Source organism: Dunckerocampus dactyliophorus, chromosome 17 (genome assembly GCF_027744805.1).
Source record: "Dunckerocampus dactyliophorus isolate RoL2022-P2 chromosome 17, RoL_Ddac_1.1, whole genome shotgun sequence".
NCBI classification, from domain to species: Eukaryota; Metazoa; Chordata; class Actinopteri; order Syngnathiformes; family Syngnathidae; genus Dunckerocampus; species Dunckerocampus dactyliophorus.
The window spans coordinates 7252589-7272113 of NC_072835.1; the positions used below are offsets into that span (position 1 = coordinate 7252589).

The following is a 19525-nucleotide window of genomic DNA, read 5'->3' on the forward strand; positions in this document are numbered from 1 at the left end:
CTTGTTTATGTAACCCAGCCTTTTAGGATGACCGCTGATTTTGTGCAAGTTAAAATAAGGACGACGGCTCCAAGAGCCACTCAGCTTGGCAACAGTCAACATACATGTCACTACGCAACCCGTATCGGAAACGCAATCAGTTCTACGCATGTGCAGAACGCATCTCCATCCCGTCTGCCTATTTTTCGGCAGTCACGTGTTGTCACGCATGTGTAATCTCCGTCATCCGGTAGTTACAGAGCGTAAATGTTCGCTTTCTACTGCGCGTGTGCAATATATGTGACACCCCCCCACCCCAAAACATGTTAAGATTGGAGAAATTACAACATAATCGATCTTTCTTATATCATATCTGTGGTCCAAGTGGATAAATTATAAGACCTCTTTTCTTGGTTCCTTAAATTTTATAGTTATTTATTCGCCACTGAAAGAAAATAGACAAAAACATTTGCCAGCAAGATATGTTTAGAAAAAACCTAGCTTAATTCTCTAGATTAATCCACGTCTGCACTCTGCTTACGGTTGTTGACATTCAAATATCACGGTATTTTATGTTTTGTTTTATATAGTACATTGTATTTGTATTTATTCATGTATATTATACGTGACCGGATATGACATTTACATCTGTGGCGCATCTGCGCATGCGCTACGTGCATTGTGCAAGTTTTTATGTAGCTCAGTCTTGGTGAATGAAGACAAGAGAAACATCTGCATGCTAAAGAAGTCTTAAGAAGAGTCACTAATACAATAAACCCCCAATATATTACATATACGAAGTATGGTTATTGACCATTTATGTTCATGCATTTAAAAAATAACTACCGCAGCACGTGACGTTGCAGAAGCGCTGTCGTAAAAATATTGCGAAAGGAGGAAGTGACGTTGTAGCTCTCGTGCTGCGCAGAACCGATCGCATTTCCGGTACGGATTGTGTAGTGACAATACTTTTTCAACATACACCACACTTAAAAATAAGAACGGCACACATCCTGTCTAATAGTGGTAATAAAATAAGGGTGTCATAAAAATATAGCTTAAATGAATAAAGCGATTTCAGTTGCATCCACAATTACGACTTCTTTAATGACAACGTTTGTTGAGGATTTTGTAGCAATGAAAAGGTAGCAAAGCTACAGTATATCCGTTTCTGAAATACTGGGCATGATGTATTGCATAAATAAATGTACCGACATTTTATTCACTGACACAAAAAACGCACAATCGTGATAAATAATTGTAATAAGTAAAAAAAACAGAATTAAAAAAAATGTAAACAGAAAAAAATGAATTTTGGAAAAAATAAAACGGATTTCATAAGGCCGTACAAAAGGTTCGCTGAAAACCGAAACATATGAAAACCGAAGCAATTTTTCCCATAGGAAATCATGCAAATCCAATTAATAATCCAGTTAGTTTTTTCGAGAATTTAATAATGTTTCTCCCGTTCTTTTTCAAATTCCTCCCACTCGTAACTTCCTTTGGCCCCATGGCGTGTTATTTAGCAGTCACAATAAAAAATGCATAGACAGTGAGTCGGCAACACATGGGATGCATTGTTTGGCCAATTGATTCTGCTGAATGATATGCAGGCAAATGGACTGGTTTGTTAGGAGCAATATTTTGCCATTCAATAACCGAAATGGTGGACAAAAACCGGGGCAAAATTTGCGTTTGAAAGCCGAGTTTGATTGTAATTATGTATTTCCAGTAATGCTTTTAGAATGATGATTTCTTTTTAGATTCTGTTTTTTTGTTTGTTTTTTTGTTTTTGTTTTTTCATAATTGAACAGTTGCAGAGCGGCTGGGAGAGTTGGGATGTGGACCCAGGGACTGGGATATCAGAGCAGAGCAAGGTTGTAAACATGGGCCTGCAGTAGTAAACCAGGATTGTGTGTGTTTTGTAGCTGGTGACGTGTTTGTAGAAATGTAAAACCTTTTTGATGTGTGGTAGGTTGGTTACACCCCTTATGCCACTTGGTCTAGTTGGAAGTACTACAGTAGGTCTTTATGTCTCTCTACATAAATACAGTATAGAAATACAGTGGAACATTGGTTAGCATCATTAATCCCTTCCAGAAGGTCCGAATCTAACCGAAACTTACTAACCAAAAGACAGACTAAGCTATAGGCTAATTGGGGTTCCACTTTATTCCGTAAAACATTGGAGGGGAAAATCAGTATTTTATCGTAGGTTTACCCCCTTACAAAGAGATTAACAGTCCAGAATCTGAATATTAAGAAGGAAGGCTTATTGGAACTGAGAATATGGAAGTAACACGTACTTGGTGCAGAACCCTTATGAACCCCAAGCCAGAGAAACATCCCCAAGCAGAATGTTTCCACCTCCATGTTTGACAGTAGGGATGCTGTTGGTGGACTCACCATTTCTCTGCTGAGTTCACTTGATGCATGTAAAGAGCATGCAAAGATCCTGGTGTCACGTGACCGCATCACATTCTCCCAAGCCTTGTATGAGTCCTTCAGGTGTTTTCATGTCAAACGTTTAGACAGGTCTGTCTGTACATGTGTCTTTTTGAGTGGGGGGACCTTGCGAGCACTGCAGGTCTCAATCTGTAACAGAAAAGTGTTTTACTAATGCTTTTCTTCCTGACTGTGCTCCCAACTCTCTTGACATCATCACCCACCTCCTCCCTTGTCATTCTGGGCTGCTCCCTCACCTTCCTTACAAGGTGATTGACTGTTACCTTGGATTTCTTCCATTTACCAATGATGGCACAAATAGTGCTCTCTTTCCCATCAAGCTTCTTCTTCATGCTCTTGTAGTCCATTCCAGTCTTGTGTACGTCTACAATCTTGGTGATGGTCTTGTAGTCCATTCCAGTCTTGTGTAGGTCTACAATCTTGGTGATGGTCCTGTAGTCCATTCCAGCCTTGTGTAGGTCTACAATCTTGGTGATGGTCCTGTAGTCCATTCCAGTCTTGTGTAGGTCTACAATCTTGGTGATGGTCTTGTAGTCCATTCCAGTCTTGTGTAGGTCTACAATCTTGGTGATGGTCCTGTAGTCCATTCCAGCCTTGTGTAGGTCTACAATCTTGGTGATGGTCCTGTAGTCCATTCCAGTCTTGTGTAGGTCTACAATCTTGGTGATGGTCCTGTAGTCCATTCCAGCCTTGTGTAGGTCTACAATCTTGGTGATGGTCTTGTAGTCCATTCCAGTCTTGTGTAGGTCTACAATCTTGGTGATGGTCCTGTAGTCCATTCCAGCCTTGTGTAGGTCTACAATCTTGGTGATGGTCCTGTAGTCCATTCCAGTCTTGTGTAGGTCTACAATCTTGGTGATGGTCTTGTAGTCCATTCCAGTCTTGTGTAGGTCTACAATCTTGGTGATGGTCCTGTAGTCCATTCCAGCCTTGTGTAGGTCTACAATCTTGGTGATGGTCCTGTAGTCCATTCCAGTCTTGTGTAGGTCTACAATCTTGGTGATGGTCCTGTAGTCCATTCCAGCCTTGTGTAGGTCTACAATCTTGGTGATGGTCTTGTAGTCCATTCCAGTCTTGTGTAGGTCTACAATCTTGGTGATGGTCCTGTAGTCCATTCCAGCCTTGTGTAGGTCTACAATCTTGGTGATGGTCCTGTAGTCCATTCCAGTCTTGTGTAGGTCTACAATCTTGGTGATGGTCTTGTAGTCCATTCCAGTTTTGTGCAGGTCTACAATCTTGGTGATGGTCTTGTAGTCCATTCCAGTCTTGTGTCGGTCTACAATCTTGGTGATGGTCCTGTAGTCCATTCCAGTCTTGTATAGGTCTACAATCTTGGTGATGGTCCTGTAGTCCATTCCAGTCTTGTGTAGGTCTACAATCTTGGTGATGGTCCTGTAGTCCATTCCAGTCTTGTGAAGGTCTACAATCTTGGTGATGGTCCTGTAGTCCATTCCAGTCTTGTGTAGGTCTACAATCTTGTTGATGGTCTTGTAGTCCATTCCAGTCTTGTGTAGGTCTACAATCTTGGTGATGGTCCTGTAGTCAATTCCAGTCTTGTGTAGGTCTACAATCTTGTTGATGGTCTTGTAGTCCATTCCAGTCTTGTATAGGTCTACAATCTTGGTGATGGTCTTGTAGTCCATTCCAGTCTTGTGTAGGATAACAATCTTGGTGATGGTCCTGTAGTCCATTCCAGTCTCGTGTAAGTCTACAATCTTGTCCCTGAGGTCAGCTCTTTGGTCTTGCCCATGGTGGTAGACAGGTTTGAAAGGAAGAGAGTGTTTGTGTGACAGATAATGAGTCGAGATTAGGAGTAATTTCTTAAAGGGACAGGACTCTTTTGTGTGTTTCATGGACACATAACTGGTAAGAACAATCAGAATGCTTGCTAGCTGGTAGAGAATCAAAGCGTTTCTTTTAATCAAGTCCAAATTAATGTATAACCTTTGCTTATTTTATTTCTTTTAATGTTTTTTACTTTATGTTTTGTATTGATCATGTTTTTATTTGATATTTTCATTGTATTTATTTATTTATTTATGTTTACATTCTGTCTCTCGTGAGTGCCTCAGGGTCTTATCCCGCTGCCATGAAAAAGAAGTCTGCCCTATCAGTAGATGAAGAACTCCTAAAGATCTCTGCCCCAAGGTGGAGACATAGCAGGCATCAGCTCAATAGAACAATCTTACAGATGATGGGGACATAAAGACGTGGCTTAATACTTCCTGGAAGTTGTGATATCCTTGGGCAGTGGCCATCAACTACATCTGCCAAGGAGCCAGAATTGTTCTCAGCGGACACTGTGAGGGCCACAATTGAGGGTTATGGCGTTCCTAAACTTGAGGTAGCTTGTCCAACTGCAGGATATGGAAGTGGATCATCTCATGATGGTTATAGAGAGATAGATACTGCAGTGTCATCAGCTCTCGAGCTGAACTGGACCCTGACACCCCCATACGGACCACCTTGCACACTTTAGCAGGAAAAAGTAACGTTGACCAGGCTGGCATTTTTCGCTCCCACTCTGCAGCGCTTCAGAGATGAACCCTTCCTGTCAGGTGATTAATGGCGAAGGCCACCTTTAATCACCTTAGCAAACGTATAAGGCTGGAAACAAACAGGTTGGAGCAGTTGGCGATGAAGGGGTGGTCGTTCTCTGGATTCCCAGTGTCAGCGTAGCATTCTTAAACGCCAGTTAGGGGCGCATGCAGCACATCAAGCCTTGTCAGCCATGACAGCGTTTTGCTGCTGCAAGACACTCCCAATCCACTCAAAAGGACACAAATGCAACACAACATACAGTCCAGGATGTTAACACATTTTCTTCGAAATACGGAAAAGGCTGAGTGGAATAGAGATTCTGGGTTATTTTAGGCAGAGCAGTTGGGAAAACAGACAGGGACACACCGGTGTAGGTGTGTCAGCCCATGGACTAAACCTCATCGAGTAGATCTGCATATGTTTGAGGTTTTAAAATGCTACTTTAGGAAATGTATAGAATTAGCCCTCTGATTTATGCCGTAGTCACACTAGAGGCAGAATGAGACAGAATTCCATCAGAATGAAAATATTTCTTTTTATTCGAAGTACATTGTAAAAATTGTGAAATATCAGGGCCGACCCGAATGTTTTTAGCATGTCAAAAACTTTCGAGGTGGATTTGAAGTGGAAAAATACTGAACAGCATTCAAAAGGTATTCTAAAAGCACTCTGACCGCATTCTAAATATTCTTACAGTATTATAAATACTCTTACGGTATTCAACATTCTAAACATTCTGATCGCATTTAAAAAACAAAAACCAAAAAAAGCCAGCTGCCGCTGAAATGTCACTGCGTTGCCTTATTTCCCTCACACATTCACATCGCCGCCAAGGGAAAGTGGTCAAGTTAACTCCACCAGCGGCAGCCAGTGAGGACAGCGCAGAGATGCTGAAAGTTTATTGCCTTTTTTTCTGCTCTTTGCACATTCTCTATCTGCAGCTGTGAGAAAAGATAGACTTACTTTTCATCTTTGCATGAGCTTCTTCTCTGGAGTTCAATATCTTGTAGGTCCCTTGCAAATAGAGGAGTTAATGAAGCTATAGGGGCAGTGCCTGCTGTTGGGTGACGTCACGCAGGACCAAATAATGCCACGACTGCGTCACGTGTGGGGTGGGGTGGTCCATGCGGGAACAATGCGTGTTGCTCATACTATTGGCATGCACTAGACGTAAACACTACTTGACAAGGTGTCAATCAGTCGTGCAGGAGCGTGGTCTGTTCGTGCCAACGTGTAGCATTTTCGTTCGTGCTAATTGTATAATTTATGCGTAAACAGAACGCAAACAGTGCGCAAACTAGTCTTCAGGATTTTCAGGTGTGCCATGAATTAAAAAAAAAACACGCATTGCCACGGCAAATTGTGGGACAGTGCGGAGGCAAGATGTGTAAAAGTGCAAGCGCCGCACCACCGGCCGCCGGCGTGCACAGTACAGAGGTGCTGAAATCCAGGAAGACCCTGAAGCACCAGCTCCTATTCCTGATAGTATTCCAACTGCATTCAAATCCTCCCCCGAATGTGGTGCAAATTTGGGAATGTTTTCATTCTGGCTGGTTCTGCTTGATTCTTGCTGATTCGTGTTTAGTGTGAGTAGATATTATTCTTCCTTATTGTAGATCATACAGGCTCACATTTGCAACTCACTTTTCAATGTTAACATGATCTGTCTCCTTGTTTCTCCTTTCTAAGCTGCTGAGTGAAGAAGTGGACAAAGTAAGTCATTTTCTAGGCCCCTTGCGCCATCAATGTAACACAAAAACGTGTGCGTGTGTGTGTGCATGTGCGTGTGTGTGTCATACAGTAGCTTGCAAAAAAAACTGAAAAAACAGGAACCACTATAGCTTCTCAAGGGACAATAAAAATAACATATGAAACTTTGGGTATAACTTAAGAGTGGTCAGTGTACAGCTTGGAAAGCAGTATAGATTTACTGACCTCTGAAAAAACTCAACACACTGCCGTTATTTAAATAGCTGTTAACACAGGTCAGTGCAGCACAAGCGATACCTGTACCTGTACACGTCATTCAAACATGCAAACCTGTCACCACCTGTTCTATTTGTCTGACTGGACCATCCAATGTGTTTATCATGGATTTAAGCTGTTGTTGGGCAGATATTCCAATCTGGCCACTGTCCACAAAGATGGCCTAGGCTGTTAGAAGATTAATGATGCACTGAAACTGACCTACACCACGGCAGTCAAGGTCATACAACGGTTTTCCAAAGCGGGTTCCGCCCACACCAAGCCTCACCAGCCAAAGAAGTCGAGTCCTCTTGGCCTGTGCCATATCCAGAGGTTGGCTTCACAAAACCAATGCCTTAGTGCATCGTTGCAGATGTTGAAGAAGCAGGAGGTCAGCCTGTCGGTGTTCAGTTGGTCAGCATGCTTGTCATCCCAGGAAGCTGCTTCTGAAGATAAACCCGAAAAACAGTTTGGTGAAGACAGTTGCCCAAGAGCATGAATGACTGGAACCGAGTCCTGCCGTCTGACGAGACTGAGCTCAAGCTGTTTGGCAGGGATGATGTGTAGCATGCGTGGCTGCATAAGTGCTTCCAGCACTGGAGAGCCGTGGTTCACTGAGGGGAACATGGACTCCAACATGTAGTTTGACATTCTGTGGGTGTGTCCCTGGGAGTGGTCACAACGGGTTGTTATTGTGTTTAGCGTGGCCCGTGAACAGACATTTCTTTGAGGACAATGATGTCCACATTCTGGATAGAGAGGACCGCCATCTACATCAAACTTGAAAGGCCCACCTCTAAACAGAGGAGGAGGATCGCGAGGATCTTGTCCAGACTTCTCTACTCGAAGAGTCTCTCATTCTATGGGAACAACGGCCACCAACGAGGTGTTTGCCACCAGCCAGGTGAGGGATTCTATCCCTATGCAAGAGGGTCATTCAGGGGCCACGCTGACCCCCACAACAACCTGTGGTGACCACCCCCAAGGACACACCCACCAGGGGCATATAAACACGGGAACACAACACCTCAAGTTTAAAACTGAATATTTTTTTTAATTTAAAGGTGAAACGTCTTCAACCAAAAAAAAGTCCAGTTGCCTCGATTCAACAGTCTACGGATGTGAATGGAATGCTAACAAAATTATTCTACCCAAACGACGGTCATCGGCTGGGCATTTGGCACCATAAACGGAGAAATCATTCTTACGTGGGGGTGCCACGACCGTAGAGCAGGGGTGTACAGACTTTTTCTCCACATAGTGAAAAATGAAAGGATGGAAAGCCCACTTTAATATTTAGAAAAGCAGCTAAGATATTTCAAGAAAAAAAAACCATCGTAGCTTTGTGACATAGTATGAACTTTGGTCTTTGCTGCTTTTTCTTATTTTTTTATGTTTTTTTTTCCCTTTCCAAGTATTTATTTTGAAATAATTTTTGTACATTTTCTTTTCCAAATACTGTATGATGACTTTATTCCCATGCCCTACGCCATACCCAAAGCGTGACGTAGGGCAGGCGGGATCCTTATCCCAAAGGAGAAGGACGCATCAAACATCAGCCAGTTCCGCCCCATTGCCTTGCTTAATGTGGAGGGCAAGATATTCTTTGGAGTCATTGCACAATGGATGGTCCAGTACCTGCACAGAAATGGGTACGTGGACACATCTGTGCAAAAGGCAGGAATATCGGGCTTCTCTGGGTGCCTAGAACATGACAGCATGATCTGGCACCAGATCCAAATGGCAAAGTTGGAGAAAAGGGATCTCCACGCGATCTTCCTGGATCTTGCAAATGCCTTTGGCTCTGTGCCCCATGAACTCCTCTGGACTTCCTTCGAGTTCTTTAACATCCCGGACACCATCACAACCCTAATCAAAGCCTACTTTCAGGACTTGCAATTTTGCTTCACTACGCCTGAATTGACCACCTCTTGGCAGTGCCTTGAAGTAGGCATCATGGCCGAATGCACAGTCTCTCCCTTGGCTTTCACCTTGGCGATGGAAGTCATCATCCAAACCTCAAAGTGGGTTCTCGGAGGACAAAGACTCGACTCTGGCCGGCGCCTCCCTCCCCTCAGAGCCTACATGGATGACATCACCACCCTGACTACCACCATCCCATGCACCAGAAGGTTACTCAGAAAACTTGAGGAGAACATCAGCTGCGCCCGCATGAAGATCAAACCAACTAAGTCACGCAGCATCTCAGTGGTGAAGGGAGCGCTTACTGACTTGCAGTTCTTCATCGGTGATGACCAAATCCCCACCATATCTGAGCAGCCAGTTAAAAGCCTTGGAAGGCTCTATGGTGCTAGCCTGAAAGACAAAGACCAGGTAAAGCAACTGCGTAATGACATCAAAGCAGGCCTACAGGCAATTGACAAAACCCAACTACCTGGGAAACTAAAGGCCTGGTGTTTCCAGTTTGGTCTGCTACCCCGGGTGTTGTGGCCCCTGGCAGTCTGTGAGGTGCTCATCTCAATGGTAGAGAAGCTAGAGAGGCAAGTCACTGTCCACATCAAGAAGTGGCTTGGAGTCCCGTGTTGCCTCACCACCATAGGCCTCTACGGAGACAGTGTGCTCAAACTACCCCTCACAAGCCTTACAGAGGAGTTCAAGTGTGCCAAAACACACATGCAGATGACCTTGAATGAATCCAAAGACCCAGTGATCAGAGAAAACGCACCGACTTTGGCTACTGGGCGCAAGTGGAGACCCGCAAGAGCAGTGGCGGAGGCAACAGCAGCTCTTAGACATGCTGATATCGTAGGGAACGTTCAGCAAGGAAGGGGAGGCCTTGGCCTAACAACTAGCCACCCAGCCTGGAGGAATGCCACTGCTCCAGTGCGGAGGAAGATGGTGGTGAAGGAAGTGGGCCAAGGCAGTCGCCCTTGGCAAACAGGGACTGTGGACACGGTGGGAGAGTGTTGAAAGGAGGAGGTTGAGCTGGAAGGATGTGTGGGCCATGGAAGCAAGGGGCCTGAGCTTTGATCACCCTACAGCTGGCCGCCTCTGGTGAGGGTGTATAGTGTAAAAGGCCAAAACACCCTATGACCCAGAGGAACACTACTAAGGATGCGTCCCGTAAATTTCAATTCTTCCCACAACCTCCATCAAGTCTACTGTCCACTAAATTATTTGCGTGTGCTCGCACAGGAAATCTACATCTCATCTTGTGTTGTTTGGAACCTTATGACTTTATTCCCATAATTGTATAACTTGTTCCCCAAGGGAATTTTTCAAAAATTACAACTATTTTGTTTTGTATGTCTCATAATATTAAGACATTAAAAAATAGTGACTTTTTCTTAAATTTCAATTCTGTGCTATTAAAATGACCTCATAATATGACGAGTTTATTCTCGTAAGTGCAACTTTTTTTCTGGTTAAAATTATACTTTTTTGTCTTAATACTTGGACTTTGTTTTTGTAAAATTACAGTTGTTTTTTTCCATTTCTGATGGTTTTTTTAAAGTTTCCAACTATTTCAATTTTCTTTTTGGAAATTTTCTTCTCGTAATTCTAAATATGTTGACTTTATTTTTGTAATATAACTTTTTCTGCAACCTAAATTACAAAGGTGTTGTTTTGTTTGTTTCTCGTAATGTTATGACTTTAAATAAAACATTTTTCTTTCATATTTCAACTCTATGCTGCTAAATTATTTCTTATTACAAAATTATCATAAAATGATGACTACTTTCTCTTAATATTTTGATGTTATTCTTTTAAAATGACTGCTGATTTGTCTTTTTAAAAATATTATATTATATATTTAATTATACTTAACCTCTTTGTCCAATTGTCCAAGAATGTTTACCTTGGCTGCAGATGGCCCCCGGGCTGCATGTTGGACATCCTTGCCTTAGAGGATAAACACTCTGGTATCCAGTCAGACTAGAGCTGTCTTATCTCGTCTTTGAGCATGAACTGATGAAGACTGCTCGGATGAGAGGCGAAACATCTTCGTCCAGTTGCCATCCATTCAAAGCCCTGAGAGTACAACCATCTGGATGAATGAGATGAATATTCACAGGCCGTTAGTATTGTCCCTTGAGAAGATACACGTATGGTGAAATGGCTGCTGGAATGTGAGGGCTGTACTGGCTTTTGTGATATACTTGATGTTATGTCAGCCATGAAAGGTACGATGTGTCAATGCTGCTTTCTTTTTCATTTGTAGGCAGAACACGAGCTTCGTGTCGCACAGACGGAGTTTGACCGCCAAGCTGAGGTCACCAGGCTGCTGCTCGAGGGCATCAGCAGCACACATGTGAGCGTGCAACATGAACCATGTGACTCAGTTTTTACTCCTATACTCATCATTTACTTTTTACAAGGCTGTTATTTGCTATTTACAAGGCCCTTTTCAAACAGCAGTGTTTCATTTTATAATTCTCCCACGTTCCTCGCATCTTGGGGGCCTGAACAAACACAAATCATAAAAAGTCACTCAGTAGAGCCCCTTTTCAATGTTGAAAAAATGTGCCTGTGCCACCAGTTTCACTGATAGTCATGAAACCTATCATCAAGACAAAGCCAGGGTTCATACTTTGATTTCATATGCACATCTTGTAGTACTTCCTGTATTGTCCAAGTGGATCCAGCTCTACTGTGGGATGATAGAATATGGCTGCCATAATGGTAAACCAACTTGTGTGTGCGTCTTTCTCTCCACAGCTGAACCACCAGCGTTGTCTTCAGGACTTTGCAGAGGCTCAGGCCACCTACTATGCCCAATGTCATCACTACATGCATGAACTTCAGAGGGAGCTCAACAAGTGCGTGCCAGGGTGAATTACATTCCATATTACATGTTCACAATTCAGCATTCGCAGCCCCACAACTTCGCAGGTCCAAAAATATAATTAAAGAAAAAAAAAATCTCCAAACATCGGCAGTTATTTTCAACAGAAAGCACATCTCAGTCACCGTCAGTGGGTAATAATTTATACATTTGTGATCATTCAGGTAAAATCATGGACCAACTAACTCTTTTTTACTTAAGTGTTTTTATCCTTCGCTCATAATGTTTTTTCCTCAAGCGTTGCACTTTGTTTGGCGGTCCTTGAATGCACCATAGTTTTGAGTCAGTCTGACCTCAAAACGTGTTGTGAGGTGAACACAAGTTCACACACATTTGATGGCAAGTGCTTCGTGGAATTACAACAGGCAAGCCTTATCTAGCCTGCTAGCCTCTCGCGCTAGCCTGACGACCAGGCTAAAGGCTACACCGCGACTCCCATTCCGTCTGTTCTGTCATCTTTACATTATCATTCTTTAGTGGTGAGTAGCTACACATTTTATACTTTAACTCATTCAATCCCACCCATTTTTTAAAAAAACAACCCAACCGCTTCAGTATTTAGGCCATTTTAGACCATTTTGACAGATTTTTTCAAGGCACACAGAATATTGTGTTCTATGGCTGGATAAACATGGAACCTACCAAAAGAAAGAATCAGTTTGTCTGCAATCTTCATGCAGGTGCGCTAATGCAGTTGGCACCTCCTACCAGTCTGCTGCGTGTCCTGACCCGGTCTCTGCTGCCTTCCCGTCTGGACCACTCTCCCCTGGCACCACAGCGCCCGCCTCCTCCAGCAGTAAGCCCAAAACACTGGCCATGGAGCAAACGCAGCTCCCCATCACCGGCACCAGAAAGGCCAAGGTCCTGTATGACTACGACGCCCACGATTCCAGCGAGCTTTCCCTGTTGGCTGATGAGGTACAGCTGTGCGTATGCAAGCACTGGGGCCATGCACAACCAATGTCATACCAGGGATAGGTGAATTTAACATTTAACATCACTTTTAACTTTACTGAAGACCCTTGTTGGAAGACTGTGAAGACCAGTGAGGGAGGAGGGCAGGGGTAGGGCAGGGAGGGGATCCAGACCATCAACAACGATCTTCTATCATTTGTCATCTCTGTTTTGTTAACACCTTTACCTCTTTCGCAACATTAGCTTCCTTGATTTGCTTTTCTCGGGCAGGAAGGAACTTATCCTACATCCTTATCGTACATCCTGGCGATATCGGTCATCTTTGTACTTTGCAATGAGTTCTTTCTTGAATTGGATCATGTTTCTCACCTTCTCTATGAAAGTGCTGCCTTGGCATCATGGTGGGTTATTTAGCAGTCACACCCCATGAAAATGCACGGACCGTGGATCAGCAACACGTTGGGTGCTTTGTTTGGACACCCGATTTCATGGAACGATACAGTTCAGGACAAAACACACTAGTTTGTTACGTGCAATATTTGGTTGGACAAAAAACGGTTTTGGTTGTGTACCAGAACCGGGACTACTTTTACAAGAATAACATCAAAATATCAAGAGAAAAAAGTTGTAATTTTATGACAATAATGCTGTAATATTAGGAGGAAATATAACGTCATTTTACTATGAAATATTAGAAAGAAAAGAAAAGTAATATGTGAAACAAAACAAAATAAATTTGTAATTTTTAGAAAAAAAGAAAGAAAGTTGAAATAGTTTAATTTAAAAAACGAATAAAGTGAAAATACACTAATATTCTGAAAAATTATCTCATTTTAGTAAGCATGGTGATTAAATATTAAAGAAAATATGTTAAATATTGTAAAATTAATGGTCGTAATTACAAGAATAAAATTGACAAGAGGAAAGTTGAAATACTTGGAAAAAAAGAAATAAATCAGCTGTCATTTGATAAGAATAAAGTCAAAATATTGAGAAAAAAGCTGCAATTTTAATTGGGAAAAAAAGTCATTTTAGTAGCAGAGTGTTTAAATATTAAAGAAAAAATAGGTTTTAAAAAAAAGTTGGAAAATGAGAAAAACAAAATAAAATGGTAATTTTTGGAAACTTAGGTTGTGAAAAGTTCATAATATTATGGGAATAAAGTCATAATATTACAAAAAGAAAACTTTGGATAAGTTATAGGGATGTAACGATTCGTTTCGATAACGATTTGATTCGTATCATGATTCGTGGTTGCGGATACGATTCAAGGACGATATTGGTTCCTTTAGAACGATACGATCCCAAACGATCCAGTAACTTCAAATGGATTCAGTAACTTATTAGCCAAAAATTCAACCAGTGTGACTGTGAAATAAATACTTGGATGCTGGACAGTGCAGGTGAAGTTTCCGACATTCCCGTGTCGTACGCTTCCATGCAGCACATGAATGAGGCATCGTTTCCGCTCCGACTCTTGCCACATCCAATATGGTGGCGATGTTGCTGTACAGCTTAAGAAGAAGCGAATCAATTGCGTTTCACAGGTCCACTACAAGTCCCATGACCACCACATACCCGGAAGACGATGACGTCACTGACAGGCAGACTGAATCTAGTAACGTTTAACGTCAATCATTAAAAGTGGTAAAAAAAAACACATCATGTAAATAAAGCCTGCCGTGCTTAAATCGATTATCTTTGAAGCAATTTTAGATCGATATGTATCGTCCTGAATGGAAACTTCCATCCAGCCATCCATTTTCTATGCCGCCTATCCTCATTAGGGTCGCAAGGGCATGCTGGAGCCTATCCCAGGTGACTTCGGGCGACAGGCGGGGTACACCCTGGACTGGTCGCCAGCCAATCGCAGGGCTGAATGGAAACTTGAGAACCCAGATTGATGTAGTTCAATCGCAGGAATATAAATCGATGCATCGATGTAGTGAATGAATCGTTACACCCCGAACCATTTAAGAAGAAAGCTGACATATTTGGGGGGGAAAAAAACAGCAAAAATTGCGGGAAAAATGTACACTTTTTCACCTGTATCACAAAGCTGAGATGCAGTTTTTCTTGTCATGGAAAAAATGATTAGACCACCTTTGTTTCTTCAGTTTATTGATCCATTTTACATGAATATATAACATTGGACTGCCAAAAAATGTAACTCTGATGAGCTATTTTTGTTGTCATTGTTACATTTGTCCAAACAAAGGTACTTTTGGTTGCATCAGGCATTAAAATGAACAAGAAACTGAAGAAACAAGGGTGGTCTAATCATTTTTTGCATGACTGTATAACTTGTGTTGCTGTACAAAATATCAAAGTGGTTCTTGCATCCTTTCCTTTTCAGTATGTGGTCCTTACTGGAAAAGGTTTGGCTACCCCGAGTGTATACGTACAGTATGTAAACTTCTTTTAGCCTCTTTACAAAGCTAACATGATCAAAATGGCCCCCGTACCTCTATGTTTTCCCAAATGTTTCTCTCGGTGCAAAAGGTTTGGACAGCGCTGTCTTCCAAGAGCTACAAAGCGAGAGGAACACAAGTTGCTTTTCTTCATTTTTGTGGGCTCTTATTGAATTCTCTCGTATTGCATTGCATTTTATTGTTATTATTGTTTATTGTGTTTTGGTTTGATTTGATCATACGGCCATCTTAGATCGAAAGATTGCGTGGGTCGGGTTCTTATGAGCTGTAATAAAATGTTTTTTTTTTGTTGGATTGCAGCTGATCACCGTCTACACGGTGCCAGGCATGGACCCTGATTGGCTTTTTGGAGAACGAGGCAACGAGAAGGGGAAGGTTCCTGTCACGTACCTTGAACTGCTGAGCTAATGGACGTCGTCATGTCAGCAACATTTCTAGCATTTCTTTAGTGCACTTCCACTTCTGTCCATCTGCAACACACATTCAACAACACATGGATGAATACACGGAAGCTTTGCAGCTTCTTGCTCGGTTCACCTGGCAACACCATGGCGGGATTTACTTTCTCCTCACACGTTTTCAGTCTTAGCATCTGACAGGTTAACACACGCAGCTTTATTTCATTCTTCTTCTGGCTTTCCTGTCTCGTTTCCTTTTACACGTCCTTCACTGATCCATGGCCACTAATAAAAAAATAGCAATAAAGTGGCACATGCGTCACACGCTACCTGGACGCACGCACGCAAGAACTGGAACTAGCGTTTGGCACGTTGTTATCAGTCCTTGTGTAGTTCTTGGACTAAGACTGCACGTGTGTTGAGTCGGTGCCACCAAGTCCGAGCACGAGCGATTCCGCATCAAAAGGTAGACAAAATAAGACTATTACAGTAATCCATCTCCACTTTGAGCTTCAGATATCACGGTTTCACTCTATCGCCGTTTTTCAAAATGATTACCAGAATAAATAAATAGGATGTTTGTGGGAATTTTGGAGATGTGGAAAATGGTTTGTCTGAATGTCCTGAAAAAGGTATTTGGTTGGGTGGTAATGAGCAATACAGTCATCCCTCACTGATTGTGGTTAATTGATTCCAGACCCGACCGTGATAAGTGAATTTCCACAAATAGGATTCCTTATTTAATAAATGAAATATTTTCCTACTTGGAGCATAGAATTGTGTTTAGGACCTTCTACTTGGGCTGGGCGATATGGACCACACTCATATCCTGATATATTTAGGTTGAATATCGATATACGATATATATTCCGATATTTTTTCCACAAAGTGAGCTTCGAAAAAGTCGAAGCCAAATATGCGTGCAAAGTTGTTTTATTAAAATGGAAAAGATCTTATAGAAAAATAGCCGCTGTAATAAAATAGTCCATTCTCTTTTTTTAAATACATTTTTAAAAAGTGAAATATAATCTTCAGTCTTAATCAGGCAGCGCTCATGGTAGCCCCTCTGCACACTAGCGCCGTTAGCTCTTCCATCTTCCAGCATTGGGGAGAGATCTCACGTTCTTAGAGCCCTCTGGGCATGAAATAACAGCCCTATAGTCACCTTTAGACTCCTACTGTCCAATATAGTATACATAAGAGACCATAAGCCATTTAAGACATACAGTAAGTAAGATTCGTGCTCATGCGAGTGGAATTTTTGTTCGGCTTTTAGTTTTATTTTTATCATTCAAACCTGCAATAAAAGCCTGTTGTTCTGGCGATCAAGTGAATGTGTCTTCTGAATGTCTTATATTTGTAATTTAGTTTATTTAGCCATTTCAATGCTGGAAAATGCTTATGCTAAAAAAAAAAAAAACTGTCAAATCAGCTTAAATGTGCATATTTTTGAGTAGTGGGCCATAGTCAACCACGAAAAACAGTCATTATTCATTAATGAATATATTTTTGAAAAACTGTGATCGAGTGAAGCCGTGAAGTTTGAAGCGTGACGTGACACTACTGTATTTTGTTTTGACCTTTTTAAAAATGACTTGCCGATTTTCTGGCTACAATACACTAACCTGCAGGCTGCGATGTGTAGAAAGAATTCATTTATGTCGGAAAAAAACCTTTTGCAACTTGTATTCTTTCATTGTCCCTTTTCTTTCACTTAACCTGTTCAGGGTCATTTTATTGAACCTGATTTGACTTAAAAATCCTATTTTTGAAGCTGTTGGTAAAGGTAGTGACATTGAAAAGTCTGACAGTCTGTTGGTGTCATAGTGTGACTTATGTTGTGGAAAATAAAGGACGTAGTTGTTTGGATTGTTCCAATGTCTGGCAGTGTGAGGCAGGGGTGTTCAAAATGCGGCTCGCAGCTCATTTTTTGGTCCACGGTTTGATTTCTTTAAATCGCGTTTGCGGATTCCTCATCAAAACATTTTTATTTGCGGGAAAAGCCGACTTTGTGCGCTTATTTTCTCTTGGAGATGGATAAAGTATCTACGTAATTAGCTTGTTTATTGGTGGAAAAGCATCTCACGTGCACTACACGAGTAACGCTTGAGTGACAGGAAGTAGTCAGAGGCAAACGTCAAACTCGAGTGTTCTTTCTATGCAGCTTGATGTTTCCACAGCGGCCCATACGCTCCCTCACTCACAGTGCAACCACGCACACGCTTCCTCAACCTGGAAGTTATCCAGCATGCCTTGCGGGTTATAAGTGGGTATAAAAGTGTTTTGTTTTGCATGTACGTTAGTGTGTAAGTATTTATTCCATACCCGCATAGCCCGGGTGGTGCGGTTACACTGTGTGCTCCAAATGTGTTATTTCTGGTTGCGCCGAGAGTGACGGGTTTGGTTTGATGCTGTCCTGTTGGTTTGCGATGTCGTTTCAAAATAGACTCAAATTATCCACGGTGAGGTCTGAGAACACATCAGAAAATGACAAAAGACGATTAAGGTTCCTCACAGACAAAACCAAAAAAGGGTCAAATGTTAAAGGTTAAGTGTTGGATTAGACACACTAATAGTCCAAACTATCCACTTTGTCAGCAAGAACACAACTCTAAAATGTGAAGTACTTCATTGCTTAGCAGGTCTTCACCGACACTGACTTGTTGGCCTGTTTAACAACCAATAAAAAGAGTGAAAGACGTTTTCTATCTTGGTGGAAACAGCGGTGATGTGCGCGTCATCATTTGAATTCATCGTGAAATGATTTGACACGGATTGTCCAAGCGGCTTTGCGACATTGCAACATGCACGCATTGCCGCACCACATGGAATGACTGTTCCTTTAAACCACGGGTGTCCAAACTTTTTCCCAGCGAGGGCCACTCTGCTAGATTTTGTGCATTAAAAAGGGTAAATGCAACCCAGTGTAGGTCAGAATATGCAAAAGTATCTGAACAAAACATCCACTTAGTTTTGTGTTAGCTGACAAAGTACATTTGTGTAATATTTCCTAATATATTTCATGAATGATTTTTTTAATTTTTACCAGATGACACGGGCCAATGAAAAACGAGCTGCGGGTCTAAAATGGCCCTTGGGCTGCACTTTGAAGAGCCGTGGTTTATAGCATCAGCCAATATTCGTATCAATTCTATGTGCGCACCCGTGTGTTTGTGTATGTGTGTGTGTGCGTAACAATGGAGGGTTTGTGGTCACCATGGCGCACACATTCCTGTTGCTGTCATGTTTTTTTATGTTGTGTGTTTCCAAACATCTTATTGTCCCATTTTTGGCTGGCTTGCTGTGCAATAAACTTGCATGTGTGGAACAGTACTATGAAGGCGTACCTCGTCATTGTTGACACTAACACTAACCTGAAGCACTACAACACTAACCTGCAAAGTCTTTTAACCCCCAACCCCCCAACCCCATCATGTGCAATATGAACATTTACAGTTTGTTTATCTTGTATGGTGTATTTAAAACACACACACGCTGAGATCGAGGCGTAATAAGTAAGGTGGTGCTGGCGCTCCGCGCGCGAAAGGAATGACGTCACACGCCAACCCGGGATCCTTGACATCCGGTGTTTACGGAGACTAACTTTTGAATTACATCCTAACTTCTTCCACTTTTTGAGGGGATTCCCTGTCACCCGTGGAGTACTGGGACACGGGGATCACCGCAGGGTGGATTTATAAAGTGGATGTGAGTAGAATGCGGCTTTCACTTTAAACTGTGTGCATCCAGTTGCATTGTTAAGTTTAATTTCTCTTGTTGACGGGTGGGTGTGGGAAATACGGGGGTGGGGGTGTTGATACGTTCGTTGGGGGGGGTCATGTTCGGCATTTTTTTTTCGTTCTTGTGTTTTTCTCCCAGCCGATCTGTTCCTGGTTTATTCGATGGCGTAATTGTAGCTTGGTCGCTTTGTCAAAGTAAGTCCGATTTTAGTGCTTTATCCAGTTTAAAATATATATTTTCAGAATCAAGACCGGATGTAATATCTGAATTAGTTCAGTCGA

General features: G+C 42.1%; 1 protein-coding gene across 9 annotated transcripts in view; it reads left to right on the top strand.

Annotated features, from left to right (window-relative positions):
• The window catches only part of sh3glb2b (SH3-domain GRB2-like endophilin B2b), a 35611-nt gene extending 16536 nt beyond the window's left edge, over nucleotides 1-19075 (top strand). For 2 of the 9 annotated variants that reach the window (XM_054756468.1, XM_054756471.1), the window contains 5 exons: nucleotides 6676-6699; nucleotides 11135-11224; nucleotides 11632-11744; nucleotides 12439-12676; nucleotides 15406-19073. In XM_054756468.1, coding sequence (XP_054612443.1) covers nucleotides 6676-6699; nucleotides 11135-11224; nucleotides 11632-11744; nucleotides 12439-12676; nucleotides 15406-15513 — 573 coding nt within the window. In that variant the 3' untranslated portion in view covers nucleotides 15514-19073. Of the gene's footprint in view, nucleotides 1-1793; nucleotides 1857-6675; nucleotides 6700-11134; nucleotides 11225-11631; nucleotides 11745-12438; nucleotides 12677-15405 lie in introns of all 9 variants that reach the window. The other 7 variants (XM_054756474.1, XM_054756473.1, XM_054756465.1 and 4 more) reach the window with 6 other exon arrangements.
• The last annotated feature ends 450 nt before the right edge of the window (nucleotides 19076-19525 follow it).